At 47.0% G+C, this 14,432-nt stretch overlaps 1 protein-coding gene across 1 annotated transcript; it reads right to left on the bottom strand.

Moving 5' to 3' along the window:
- Positions 1 to 1,745: 1,745 nt before the first annotated feature.
- GGCX (gamma-glutamyl carboxylase) lies at positions 1,746 to 14,223 on the bottom strand. The gene is made up of 15 exons (XM_054475400.2): positions 14,048 to 14,223; positions 13,476 to 13,646; positions 11,576 to 11,734; positions 11,099 to 11,264; positions 8,845 to 8,923; positions 8,147 to 8,253; positions 6,803 to 6,966; positions 5,889 to 6,154; positions 5,596 to 5,727; positions 5,073 to 5,224; positions 4,479 to 4,648; positions 4,147 to 4,277; positions 3,605 to 3,752; positions 3,235 to 3,430; positions 1,746 to 2,806 (listed from the first exon to the last, which is right to left on the bottom strand). The coding sequence occupies exons 1-15, from the start codon at positions 14,088 to 14,090 to the stop codon at positions 2,614 to 2,616; spliced, it is 2,277 nt and encodes a 758-aa protein (XP_054331375.1). The 5' UTR covers positions 14,091 to 14,223; the 3' UTR covers positions 1,746 to 2,613.
- Between the last annotated feature and the right edge of the window lie 209 nt (positions 14,224 to 14,432).

Raw genomic sequence — 14,432 nt, 5'->3', positions numbered from 1 at the left:
GGCTACAGTTGCAACCCAACTCTACCCCACTGAACAGCTTTTATTGCTAGTATTTACATGACCACTTTTTCTTTCCGCCTCACCCTACCCCAACATCTTCCTTGGGAAAATTGGTCAGAGAGGTGGTATACTAACAGTTTGGGGAAGGGCAGCATCCTTGCCCATATTTAGAAAAATACTTTTTCAAGTGTCTTCTCCCAAATAACTCTTGGGACTTTTGTTACCAGTCCAGTAGGTACAGTGAGTTTGGCAAACAGAAGGAAAGAGCTAAACTTGCTGGCAAACAACATAGTGGCAAGGTATCTTCTATCGTGTTACTATGAGAGAAGATCTGCAAAAGCATTGAAAATCAGCGTCCCTCCCACCCATTCTTACAAAGTAATCGGGGACCCTGTGCCACAGCCATTGCTTGCCCATATAATACCTTGAATGAATTAGGGATTTTCCACCAAACCCCATTTGACCTCCTCAGTGGTGGGGGAGGGTGGCAATCTGCTTGACAACTAACATGTCAGCCCTGTCCTGGTCTATCCCTAACTAGATGCTAACACAAAGGTTGAAAATACAGATATAGGTAGTAATGAAAACAGATTCGGCTGGGCGTGGTGGCTCACACCTGTAATCCCAGCCCTTTGGGAGGCCAAGGCAGGTGGATACTTAAGGTCACGAGTTTGAGACCAGCCTGGCCAACGTGGGAAACCCCGTCTCTACTAAAAATACAAAAATTAGTTGGGCATGGTGGTGGGCACCTGTAGTCCCAGCTACATGGGAGGCTGAAGTGGAAGAATCGTTTAAATCCAGGAAGTGGAGGCTGCAGTGAGCCAAGATTGTGTCACTGAACCCCAGCCTGGGTGATAGACTGAAACCCTGTCTTTAAAAAAAATAGATTCAAGAGGTATCCAGGAGGTAAAATTGATGGGACTTGGCAATTATAAGAAATGCAAGAAAAGGGAAGAGTCAAGGCTGATGACCTAGAGATAACAGCTTGGCTAAGGTAAAGAGCTGCCATTCAATAATGAAGAATAAGCAAGTCTGAGTTGGGGATGAATGTAAGTTCTGTTTAGGATGAACTGAGCTTGATAGCCCTGTGGGATATCCAGGTGGAACTTAGACCTATACGTCTAGGGCACAGGAAAGAAACCTATCATTGTTGGAAATCCTGGAGTAGACACAATCATCTGAAGTATGTATACTGAAAAAGCAGTTGCTTAGGAAAGAACCCCCGGAACACTGTCCAAAGAGGAGTGGGAGAGCGTATGGGAAGAGAAGCCTGCAAAGAGATGCAATCATTTACAGAAGTTACTGAGACTGCCAATTTACTACCAGTCTCTGCTACAAGTCCATGAGCTCCCAAAGCAGGGACCCTTTTTTATAACCCTGCATTCTCGCTTCCTAGCTCAGTGCCAACCCTTTGAATTTTCACTGAACTGAGGAGCTTCCTGAGTTACCCTTGTACACCCAAACCTACAAAATGTCTAAGCATTCCCTAATCCCTTACTAAATTTGGTTCTTACTTTACCTCCCCTTCTGCTCACCAAAGGCTAGAATAATACCAAATACTAAGCTTATTTTTAGAGAAAATCTAGCAATCATCTAGATTTCCTTATTTAACTTTGATGCTGCTATTCTGACTGCTCTCATAACTGCTAGTGAAACACTTACTGGGTGTATATAGATAATAGGAACAAAGAAGGAACCAAAATTGCAATGAAGATAAATTACTTTGTGTGCACTTACAACCTGACCACCATCCAATTATACTTTTAATTAAGAAAACACGTTTTAAGCTGCATTATTTCAGATTATCAGTGATTCTGAAAATTATTAAGTGGCAGGGTGCAGGACCTTAAGTCAAACAGACGTTAAGTTCAAACCATCAGTCCGTCCCTCACTAGCTGTATGTCTTTGGGCAAATTATTTTACCTCTCAGCCTAATGTGATAATGCAGGTAACACTGCTCACGCGGTGTGTAGCACATAGCAAACACTTGGGAACAGTTAGCTATTCATCGTGGTACATTAAATTGCTTTTCCCCAAGAGCCACTTTATTTATTTATTTTGAGATGAAGTCTTGCTCTGTTGCCCAGGCTGGAGTGCAGTGGCTCGATCTTGGCTCACTGCAACCTCCGCCTCCTGGGCCCAAGTGATTCTCATGCCTCAGTCTCCTGGGTAGTTGGATTACAGGCACCCGCCACCACGTCTGGCTAATTTTTGTATTTTTAGTAGAGACGGGGTTTTGCCATGTTGGCCAGGCTGGTCTCGAACTCCTGGCTTCAAGTGATCTGCCCACCTCAGCCTCCCAAAATGATGGGATTTCGGGCGTGAGCCACGGCACCCAGCCCCCAAAAAGCCACTTTAAACCTTATCCTAGGAGGACAGTTTCACATTGCTTCTAACCTCCTCCTGGCCTCTTAATCTTGGGTTGTTAAATCTTATTTGCTTTATTTCCTTGGTTCCTCTAAGTTGTAATCTCGGAGTTAAAAACAGCTTTAGACTCCCCCCCCACCAAAAAAAGCAAAAAACTTTTGAGAATTTTTTTCAAATAAATGTCCATTGCATAGAATAGGTCTGTGCCTGGCTGCTTCTACATCTGCACCCAACATCTGGCCCCCTTCAGAACTCTGAGTGGACAGGATCAGGATTTGACTCAGGAGGATTAGAATGTGAAGAATCCATGTTTGAGGGACTCAGTTCTCCAACTGGCTCAAAGGGTCTCAAGTTTGCATAAGTCACCTCCTGGGCCAGCTGCTCCAGGGAAGGGCGGCCTAATATCAGATTTCGAAGTGAGATACAAGTCATCAGGAAGCTGAAAAACAGGAAAAAGCCGACCAAGTTCAAACTTCTGTTTCACCGGAAGAATTTCAGCTAAAGCCCTTAGAAGGCACCTGGTCCTCACTCCTCCCACACAGGCATATATGGGAATCTCCCCCCAAGTGACCCTCCATCTCCCAGCTGGAAGGGTACCCCACTCTTTATACAGTCTGGTAGAGGATTCCAGGATAGGGTAGGAACAGCCCACAGAGAGGCTGGAGATAAGCTGAGGCAGAACAAGAAAGCAGGCCATCAGATATAGGCCACTTATTCTTCCAGTAAATCAAGAAGAATGGCAGGAAAAGATATCTAGAGCTAAACTGTCCTTTCCTGTATGACAGTCTCTAGAGTTACTCTCCCCAGGGGAAAGTTACCAAGCTTGCCAACATATGATGGCAATGACAAATATTGTTGTGAACTTACCTGCGGCGAAAGACATAGAGCTTTCGCAACAAGAAGCGGAAGAATCGCTCATGGAAAGGAGTATTTCGCCAGCGTTCAATCTCCTGTAGCCTTTGTTGGCGTCTAAGAAAGGTCTGAACTAGAGGTGTTGGCTCAGGGCCCCCTTTTACTTCCCCTTCCAACAGAGGCTGCAGCTCTGGGGGTAGAGGCCCTGTTTCTGCCCGGAAGACAGAAAAAAGAGGAATCACTGAGATGGATCACTCTCTCCCCTTAGAACTCCCCTTCTGCCAGCTAGAGACTTCAAGTTCATTCTTGAATGGCTAGAACATCATTCATAACCCTGACTTCTTGAAACCAGAGGCTATCTCAGCCCAAATGTTCATACACTCACCACTTCCATTCTCCACCTTTTCCTTTAATTCTTGCAGATATGCCAGGTCTTGCTCCAGTGCAAGCTCTGTAGTGTTGACATAGACGTACATGTAGCAAGAAGGGCTAGGTGATGTTGTATACACCTTATGGTACTCACCAGCAGGCAACTGACAAGGGAGAAGAAATGGATAAATTTCATCAGCTTTTCTCTAGCCATGACTCTATGACTCTTGGCTTCTTTCTACTCAATTGTGTTTTGGAATTGAAAGTAACTGACCTCTAGAATCCTGGATGAGGCTATTCACAGTCCCAGGGGCCCTTGTTTTTTGAGCTCCACTGTATTACTGCTATGGTAAAATATTTTCAGTCTATAATAAATGAATCTGGCTCATCTAAGCTTTCTGCCATTGTTTTAAAAATTGTTAGAGATGGGGTCTCACTATGTTGCTCAGGCTCACTGTGAATTCCTGGCTTCCCGCCTCAGCCTCCTAAGAAGCTGGGATTACTGGTGTGAGCCACTGCACTCAGTTCTTTCTGCTGTTGTTAATCCCAGCAAAATACCTGCATTTTTTCTCCCTCTCGAAGAGTCTGGTTCTTCTGTTCTGCCACAAGCTCCACAGTCACCTCCCCCTGCAGCAGCTGGATGCTAGTGTTGCCCAGGTCTTCACTCACAAAATTCTCCAAGTGCAGTCCTGCCAGACCAACAGAGTTCATCATCCCACCCCACTGCAGAGTGAACTCACTCCCAGCCAGAACAGAGACATCACACCTTTACCACCATCATCCCCTTAGGTTTCAAAAACATTCCCTCTCCCCTCCCACCACATGGAATGTCCCTGGCCAAGGAAGCCAGGAGGAAAGACAGAAAAGCCTCTCCTCACTTTCCTCCATACCAGGGAAATCTGCAATGAAGACCACCTCAGTGTGGTTGTCCAGGCTGCTCTTGATTTCCTGTAACTTGGCCCTCCAGGGAGACAGGTCCATCAAGAGTGGTTGCACCCAGGATGTGCGCTGAAAGGGGGACCAAGCGGCCTGCACGATGTCCACACGAGGGTCAAAAATCCTTAGGAAAGAAAACCATGTTCTAAGGACATCACAGCCACCCACCCACCAGAACTTCCAGTTCTCTCCCTTTCATCATCATTCCTAAGGACAGGGAATAGAAGTAGAAAAAATGGCCTGTGTCAGCATGTTATTGCCAGTCCAGGGCAGAGAGAGAAGGCAGAAGAGATCTGGAGCATGGGAATAATGGGGGTTAGTGGCTACCTGAGAAGGTACTGTGTAAAGAACAAGTCAACTCACTTTTCTCCTGGATGATGGTGCCCCCTGCTGGAAGCAACCAGCTATGCCCACAACCAGATCAATGGGGACATGCACTAGAGGAAGGACAGCTTTTTAAGCAAGACAATACCAGGAAGCAAGGGCTGTTCATCTTGGTAAAAAGAACTGTGCTTCATTTTTTCCCACTCTCTGCTCCCCTTGCCCACCTCTGCTGGAAGCGGTCATTGATGGAGACCCAAATATCAAAGTAGATCTGGGGCTCAGTGACATTATACTTGGGAAGCAGGCGGCTCAGGCAAGTGGCATATTGCTTCAGCATGTCTGCATGATCCTTCCATCGCCGACTCTGTGTAAATACCTGCCCCAAACCCCCATATTAGTCCCACCTCATCATTATCAACTTCCAAGACAGGTCATGCACTGCCAATGGCACAATGAGATCCCTGCCTGCTGCCCATTCTGGCTAGAAAAAAATGGAACTTGCCTTTTGGAATGAATTTTTCATTGTTGGGCTAGTGGTGCTTACTTTTCCTGAATCTAATCTCAGTTCAAGGAAATGAATGCATTGCCCTATCTCAACCCACACAAAAGACAGTTCAATCTGGCTCTTGAGAAAAGGCAAAGCAGACTCAAATTTGTTTTGCTTTATGGTGTGTGTAAGACAAAACCAGACCCCAAAGCACAAGGGGGCTCTGAAGAACAGTAAATTGTCAGCATCAGACATCTCACCCCAGGGTTAAGGTAGCCCAGTTCGCCAGTGCGGCCATCACGGTAGGTGATCTTCACGTGCTGGTGGGAGCGGGAGTGCACCATCATGTCCCAGGAATAGCCATACAGCCCATTTGTCCAGTTGTTGTAGCCCTGGGAAGGCAGCGCAGAGGGGAATCAGCTCAATGCTTCTCACACTGACCCCATCCCCTACCAAGAAGGGGCTGCAAAACCAGCCCCATTCTTTCCCAACTGTTGTCATCCGTTCCTTTCTAAGCCCAGCCTTTGCTGTACACTCCACAGCCCCTACAAACCTGGGTGAGAAAATGAGAATAGGGCAGGAATAGCTGCTCCAGGAGGTAGAGCAGGGTGAAGGCAGCTCCCAGCTGATGGCGCAGCCCTGGCTTCTGGCCACTTTTGCCCCGGCTCCTCTTATACACACAGGAAACACTGGGCTGAGGGGCTGCCTTGAGGGGCAACAGTTCTTGCAACCTTTGGGGGCAGTAGGACACCAGCTTCCGAGGCCACTCAGGGGAGCAGAAGAGAGGGCTGCTGGCCAGCATGACGTAGGAGAACATACCTAGGAAAGCAGGGAGAAAATACATATTTCAGGAGTTTGGTTGGGCCTCTTCAACCCTGTTCCCTTAGGAGACTTCTCCCAGGTGTTCCACTAAAAAGGAAAGTAGTTCTTCTTTTTTTTTTTGAGACAGAGTCTTTCTCTATTGCCCAGTCTGGAGTGCAGTGGCGTGATCTCAGCTCACTGCAACCTCTGCCTCCTGGGTTCAAGCGATTCTCTTGCCTCAGCCTCCCAAGTAGCTGGGATTACAGGCATGCGCCACCATGCTCAGCTAATTTTTGTATTTTTAGTAGAGACGGGGTTTCAACCATGTTGGTCCGGCCGGTCTCGAACTCCTGACCTCAGGTGATCCACCCGCCTCGGCCTCCCAAAGTGCTAGGATTACAAACCTGAGCCACCACGCCCGGTCAGAAAGTAGCTCTTAACTGTAAGATATTTGTTCTTCCTGGAATTTCCCTACTGTACAACATACTAACTGAGCCCAGAAGCCCCAGTCCTCTTATCCCCATTTATGCCTACTTCATAGTGACTGCCCTGGGTTCAATTTAGCTCCTGCTCACACCACCCTCTCCCACTCCCAAACAATGCCTCTGGCTAGTCCCTTCCTGCAAAACTGTGGTTCCTGTTTCCTACCAGGCTACCGATACTGACCAATGCTGAAAAGCTGGGAATTCATGCAGTGGAAGTAGGACACAAAGAAGAGGCCAATGGATCTTGAGGCATCAAAAAAGAGCAGGAAACCAGCTGAGAGGTCAAGCAGCAGCCCACCCCAGTGCACGACCAGCAGGCTAGTCAGCTCCTCAGACAACAGCAGTCTGCAAACACATGGAGAAAGTTCAAGCACCAGCCCACTGGAGAACACATCAAAGCACATTCACAGCACGAATGTGCCTTGGCTACTCCAGTGGCTGGGTAGATGCCTAAGGTACATAATCCACCCATGAAGACACTCCTCTAGGTTGTTTGTTGTTGTTGTTGTTGTTGTTGAAACGAAGTTTCACTCTGTCGCCTAGGCTGGAAGGCAGTGGCATGATCATGGTGCACTGTAGCCTCAAACTCCTGGGCTCAAGCAATCCTCCTGCCTCAGCCTCCGAAGTAGCTGGAACCACAGGCACGTGCCACCACGCCTAGCTGTTTTTTTAATTTTTTTGTAGAGACAGGGTCTTATGTTGCTCAGGCTGGTCTTGAACTCCTGGGCTCAAGCAATCCTCCCACCCCAGCATCCCAAAGTGCCGGGATTACAGGCATGAGCCACCATGCCCAGCCCCCTCTGCATTTTCACACACTTTAGGTGTTCAATGTTTTCTAACATATCCTATGTAATAAGCAAGGGCAGATCTCCTAGGACAAAATTTGACTGAGATGTGTGTGTGTTGTGGAAGGGAGGTTCCCCACGGAGGTCATGAGTGAGAGGACACTTTAAAAGGTGATTAAAAGGTGAATGCTTGGCTAACATCATAATGAAGTCAAACTTCAGGAACTGGAAAATAACAGGGAAGAAGAAAGAGAATAAAGTAAAACAAGAGGAAAGAAGAAATGGGAAGAAGACAGAAATCAGAAAGGTGACCCTTTGTTTTGTGGAAGTGGTAATAATGGTTTTGTCAGAGGCTGAACAGTGAGTGACCATCTTCTCAGTACATCAGCTGCAGGGCTCTGATGGGAGGCTAGAGTGGCAAGGCAAGGACACAGGCACCATCCAAGGCAGCTGCTGAGGGCACTGGCTCACTCACCAAGTCAGCCAGTTCTGGCTCTTTCCTTTCCTTTTTAAATTTCTTTTCCTTTCTTGCCCACCTATACCATATATCTCCCAAGAGCAGCTAGGGCTCAATCTTTTGATACCACTGACTCTGCTTCTGCTGAATAGGGAGATGAGTGGACAAAGGAAGGCACATGGCAAATTCAGGCAAAGTAGGAACAGGTGCCATTACTGAGAGAGATGAGTCACCTGCTCTGTACCCATGCCTCAAAGAGGCCTCCACCATGACTGCCACTCACTTGAAGGGACTGAAGAGCCAGTGCCGGGACAAATATTCCATGGAATAGCCTTCAACCCAGTCTGCATCCAGCTTTTTCACACCCGCAATGAAGTACACAATGAAGATCTGAAAATAAAATGTGACACAAAGTTCAAGCAAAAAGAATCTTTTCTACAGATAGGCAAGAATAAAATAAGGAGCATATAGTTAGGACAACTTGAATCCATGCTCCTGAGTTACAGTCTTTGACCCAAATATTACAGTCCTTGACCCAAATAATCTACTTATATATTTTTTTTAAATGAATAAAATAAATACTGATCTGATTCCAGGGCCCAAGGAAGAATAGACCCCGTCTTCTACTCATTCATCTCAGAAATTCACCTCATCCAAACTGCATTTATTGACATCCAAACAATGCCAGCGACAGTATCAGGCACCAAGGAAGAAGTCATAAAGCACAGACTGAATCCTTTCTCTTTGTCATGAGGATTCCAATCTAGCAGGGACAAAGCTCTAGTCTTTCCTTGACAAATAAGAGAATTCAGAGATTAAGGGATTGGAAAAAATGAGAAGCCAGCCTAGCTTTCCAGCAAAGGGTAAAAACTAAAAACAGAAGATCCAGGGAGGCAGCGGAGAGTGTAGTCTGGCAGTGGGATGGCCATGCTGATCACATGGCTGTCAAGGAGCTCCTCCCTCTGTCCTAAAATGCTGTACCTGGCCACGCAGCACTGCATAGTTCCAAAGGGGCACGTGGGCATTCCTCCTACGGGCATTCAGCAGACCGTCCACAGACCTATACCGAGGGAGGTAAACATTGAGGGGGGAGCTGCTTAATGCAGCTACATCTCCATCTTTCCGTTTATACACGATAATCCTATCTATCCTGGGCACATCTCCCATATCCTCCCTGGTTATTCTGAGACCTTTTAGAATTATATGAGCAAATTTACGTGATTATACAAGTCATAGAAGAAATATTGCTACTAAGTTATAACAGCAAAAAGTTCAGTATTTCTTGTTAGCTCCCAGTTGAGTTTGTTCTAATGGATCAAATCAGGAAAAAAGGACTACAATACTAGAAAATTATTGAAAAAGGGGAGGAATTTGATGGAGTGTTTGAAAAGCTATGTGTGTGTAAATAAATATGCAGTGTATTATTTAAAAAAAAAAAAATCAAAACACTCAACAGCAGAGTAACACACAACATAAACTAACATTTCATAGACCTGGATGCCAGGATCCAGTATAAGAGGGTCCCTGCTAACAGCTTGTATTCTGGAAGAGAACTGATAGACCCAGGCTACTAACACCAGATGTACTCGGGGGAAGCAGAAGCAAAGCAAGTTTTCAAGAAGTAGAAGCTGGGAAAGGGGCAGCTTACACTGTGGTCAAGAGCACTGGACTCTGCAGTCATGAACACCCGGACTCACTTCTGTTTCTTAACTGCTAGCTGACCTTAGGCAAATTCTTCACTCGTCGATAATACTTAGCTTCTTTATCTTTAAAATGTGAACAGGCCAGGCTCAGTAGCTCATACTTATAATACCATTTTGGGAAGCTAAAGCAAGAGAATCTCTGGAGCCCAGGAGTTTGAGGTTGCAGTGAGCTATGACTGCACCACTGCATTCTGGCCTCAGAGACAGAGCAAGACCCTGACTCCAAAAAACATAAAATGTGAACAGCACCATCAACCTTATAGGGTTTTAATGAGGAAAAACTCTAAATATTTAGTACAGTGCCTGCGATGTGGAAAACCCTGAATAAATGATAAGTGATTTTTTCAAAATGCATAGTCATAAAAATGGAACTTTTGACTAGCCTGAGCAACATAGTGAGATCCCATCTCTACAAAAAATTTTAAAAATTAGCTGAGTGTGGTGGCATACACCTGTTGTTCCAGCTACTCAGGAGGCTGAGATGGAAGGATCACCTGAACCCAAGAAGGTTGAGGCTGCAGTGAGCTATGATCACGCCACTGCACTCTAGCCTGGGCGACACAGTGAGACGCCATCTCAACAAATATCCCCACAATGAAACTTTTCAGAGATATTCCATCAAAACTGCCTCTTAATTCTCTATGATCAGAGCTGGCCGTTCTGAATGAGTTTCAAGTTTTACCAAAGGGGTTTTATATGTGTGTATTAACAAATAGGCCGGGCATAGTGGCTCATGCCTGTAATCCCAGCACTTTGGGAGGCTGAGGTGGGAGGACTGCTTAAGCCCAGAAGTTCAAGACCAGCCTGGGCAACAAAGTGAGACCCCATCTCTATTTAAAAATAAATAAATAAAAAGAAAAATAAATAAAACTTAATGACTGTTACTGAATTCAATGTTTGAGATTTTTTTCCCCATACTCATGTTATTGACACCTATTTTATTGCTTTTCACTCAACATATAAAGAATCCTTAAGGTCAAATGCCCTACCACCTTATCTCCAAATCCCTTCTCCACCTCCCCTTAGAGACAGTCACCTAAGCCAGAAATGGGGAAGGGTTACCTCCTCCCAGAACAGCAACGCTGAGCAACCCTGGTGGGCCCTCTTCTCCTGACATGATCTCTGCCTCACAGCAACTTCTACTTTTGGCTCTAACTCTGCCCTTCTGGACTCACACAGAGAAAGTCTGCTCCCTCTTCTACATAACCACCCTTAAAGTATCTGAAAACAGCCATGTCTGGCTTTAGTATTCTGTTTTTCTCTCTAAGAGGGTTACAAGAGGTGAATAAATCAAGGCACCTGGGGAGATATGGAAAGACTGAAGGGGTGGGATGGAGCCATTTTGCTTTGTGTCATCCCAAGCGCTCCAACTAGTTGGCCCTTTCCCCTTCCAAATCCACCTAGATCAAAGTGACCTTGTAACCATACTTTGCAAAGCATGACTGAAAAATTCCAGAACCTCACTGGGCCCCTATCTCTGATAACCATTCTGACCCAGACAACCCCTCCCCTTTGTCCCCCCAGACTCATACCAGTAGTGGTTTGCATCCATGAATGTCAGCTGAAAGGCCAACAACCCATACAGATAGGAGTGGTTGTTCCATGATGTCTTGTCCAGGAGAAACACATACCAGTATGGCAGCAGGAATAACACACAGCTTATCCGGTAGCACAGGCCCAGCATCATGCCCAGTGCCCCTGGGATTTGTAGGGAGAGGATTAAGAGGTCAAGAGATCACCACAGGCCCAGTTTCCCTGGACCAGGATATGGTTGGAATTAAGAAAAATCAAGCATTGTATAATCAGATAAAACTAAATGAAAATTAAATGTTATTTTAATATTTTAAAAAGAATTATGGGATCACAGCTTAAGTGACACACAGGTCAACAGCATGAAATTGATCACAGCAGAAGTGAAATAAGGTGCCAAAGACTTTGACCATTCACCAGCATGCTTCTATTTCTGTGTTTCTGGCAGGCCAGTCAATATTTCCCACAGTTCCCCTCACCCAGAAACATGATGGTGTAGACAAGATACATCCAGTCAAGTGGCAGTGGGCGTAGGGCATCCAGCAAGGGGAAGCGGCACACATCCAGCCCATCAAGGTATTTTCGGTCCAGGGAGCTGAGCCCCCGCTCCTGGGGAATGTCTAGCACCATCAAGAACCCTAAGAAGGCAATAGGGGAGTTGGTCATTGGGCCTCAGCTAACGAAGCAGTAGAATACAGTGGAACACAGTTGACAGTGTGCAGCTCCAGGGTCAGACTTCTTTTCTAATCTTGGCTCTGCCATTTATTCAGTATTACTTATTGAGTGCCTACTCTGCACAGTACTACATCTGTTGTGCCATCTAGAACAGCCCCTGCAGCTTGGTTAACCAATTCCCCATTTGTGAGAAGGGGAATACATCACAGGACTACAAAGAGGATTAAATTACAGAAATGCACAAAATGCTATAAAAACCGTTAGGGTCTTGACAGCTATAAAGATCCATCCTATTGAGCTTCAGAAAGTGCTCTGGGAGGCCGGGCATGGTGGCTCACGCCTGTAATCCCAGCACTTTAGGAGGCTGAGGTGGGCAGATCACCTGAGGTTGGGAGTTCAAGGCCAGCCTGACCAACATGGAAAAACCCCGTCTCTACTAAAAATACAAAAAAATTAGCCACGTGTGGTGGTGCATGCCTGTAATCCCAGCTACTCGGGAAGCTGAAGCAGGAGAGTCACTTGAACCTGGGAGGCGGAGGTTGCAGTGAGCTGAGATCACACCATTGCACTCCAGCCTGGGCAACAAGATCGAAACTCTGTCTCAAAAAAAAAAAAAAAAAAGAAAGAAAGAAAGTGCTCTGGGAGTGCTTCTCAACCTTTTCTGCTTCCTGGCACACTCCAAAAACAGTTGCATTTCGTCAACACCCTGGGAATAAACAGAAGAGGCTACTCAGATCAGGAAGCCAGCTTGAGATAAGGCAGGGTTTCTCAACTTCAGGACTAGTCACATTTTGGGCTGGTTAATTATTTATTGAGGGAGATTATCCAATGCACTACAGGACATTTAGGAGCATCCCTGACCTCTATAGAGATGCCAGCAGCCACCTATTCTTCCTCCCCCAAGTTGTGACAACTAAAAATGTCTCTAAACATTGCCAATTGTCTCCCAGGGAGCAAAACTCCCTCCAGTTGAGAACTACTGGGCTAAGGGGACTAGTATCTCCGCACATCTGTAAACCATTCCAAGCACACCATGCTGCGGCCTCAGTTAAGAAGCTCTTGATTAGGGAGTCACAGCCAAAATGTATGGTCCCTGTGGCCCCCTGCTCTGTTTCTCTGAGTCTTCTGGGCAACTTCATGCCACAAGCAAAATGGGTCACTGCTGCCTTGCCTCTACATATCATATAGCATTTCTAGCTGGGTACGGTGGCTCACACCTGTAATCCCAGCACTTTGGGAGGCCGAGGCAGGCGGATCACCTGAGGTCAGGAGTTCGAGACCAGCCTGACCAACATGGTGAAACCCCGTCTCTACTAAACACACACACACAAAAAAAATAAAAAATTAGCCGTGTGTGGTGGTGTGCGCCTGTAATCCCAGCTACTCGGGAGGCTGAGGCAGGAGAATCGCTTGAACCCGGGTGGTGGAGGTTACAGTGAGCCAAGATAGCGCCATTGCACTCCAGCTTGGGCAACAAGAGCAAAAGTCCGTCCAAGAAAAAAAAAAAAAGCATTTCTGACCACCAAGTAAATCCTAACTGTAGGAGACAAAGCAGGTTTAATCCTAACTTCGCAAAGACCTCTTCTTTTATACCAATGTCTTCAGCTCTGAGGAAAAGGGAGCTAAGTCTACTTGCAACCAAAAAATAGAGATTGTCATTCTTCACTCCCAACCAAATTGCTCCCACCCATAAACTGGACTCACCAAAAAGAAAACGAAAGACAGCCAGGCTTGCAGGGTCCGTTGGTCGATTCAGCAGGGTCACCAGCCTCCGCCAGCTGGACAAATCTGTCCACTCAAAACCCAAGAGTTTCCCCATTAGGCTGTCCTGCCTGGGCCCTGAGATCAGTTCAGCCTTGTCTTTCTGTACTTTATCTGCAACCAATAAATGGAGAAAATGTGTGTGCGGGGGTGGGCTCCACCTCAAATCAAAGAAATCACAGCAGCAACAGCCCAGAGCTTCCGCCCACCCGAGTTGGCTCAATGAGGTTGCCTCAATGATCTGACTATAGGAAACATCCCTGCAGTGCAGCCCCTTCTCCAAGATCCCCTAATGTCCCAGAACCCCTCAGACTACAGTCCCCTAACAGCAAAGTGTTCCCAAATGTCATCATCATCCAGAAGCCGCGGGCTACAAATGTCTCACAGCACGCCCCCTTCCCCACAGAGGCCCCCCCCCCGCCTCACCTGGAGACACTGGGCGTCCTCCCGCCCCCGCCCCTCTGAGAGCAGCGCTCCTAGGAACTCTCCGCCGGAGGGCGGGGTCCTAAGCCTACCTGAGCCGGGCGAGGTCCGCGCGGACCGGGCAGACACCGCCATTGCTCTGCGGAGGAGGCAGGTGGGTCACAGTAGCCGCGTCTGAACTGAGGCGGCCAGGAGAATTTGCTTCCCTAGGCTCCACCTCCCGACGCGTCAGCAGCTGTGCGGCCGGCCGCAAAGCGCCAGCACTGTCGTAAATACTACCCCCGACCGGCGGCGCCGGATTCCTTGCTTGGCGGCAGGGGGCGGAACGAGGAGCCTTGGGGCGGGGCAAAGGTACCTCCTAGTGCCGTTGATGTCCAGGCGCACTGCTAGACTCTCCTGTTATGCCTTCCGAGCGGGCCTCTGCTTTTTAAACACTGAAAAGAGTCCGAGTTCCCCAACTTCCTTGGGTCCTCCCAG

The sequence above is a fragment of the Pongo pygmaeus genome, chromosome 12, assembly GCF_028885625.2.
Source record: "Pongo pygmaeus isolate AG05252 chromosome 12, NHGRI_mPonPyg2-v2.0_pri, whole genome shotgun sequence".
Taxonomy (NCBI): Eukaryota; Metazoa; Chordata; class Mammalia; order Primates; family Hominidae; genus Pongo; species Pongo pygmaeus.
Note: the sequence above shows the minus strand (reverse complement) of the source record. Positions and strands in the feature narration are given on the sequence as shown.

Bases quoted from the DNA above. Each gene is read 5' to 3' on its own strand.
- GGCX (XM_054475400.2), bottom strand. From the start codon at position 14,090: ATGGCGGTGTCTGCCCGGTCCGCGCGGACCTCGCCCGGCTCAG. The intron at 11,735-13,475 runs GTGAGTCCAGTT...TTGCCTTCTTAG, and splicing joins TGTCTTTCGTTTTCTTTTTG to GGTTCTTGATGGTGCTAGAC. The intron at 11,265-11,575 runs GTGAGGGGAACT...TACAAATCCCAG, and splicing joins CTACACCATCATGTTTCTGG to GGGCACTGGGCATGATGCTG.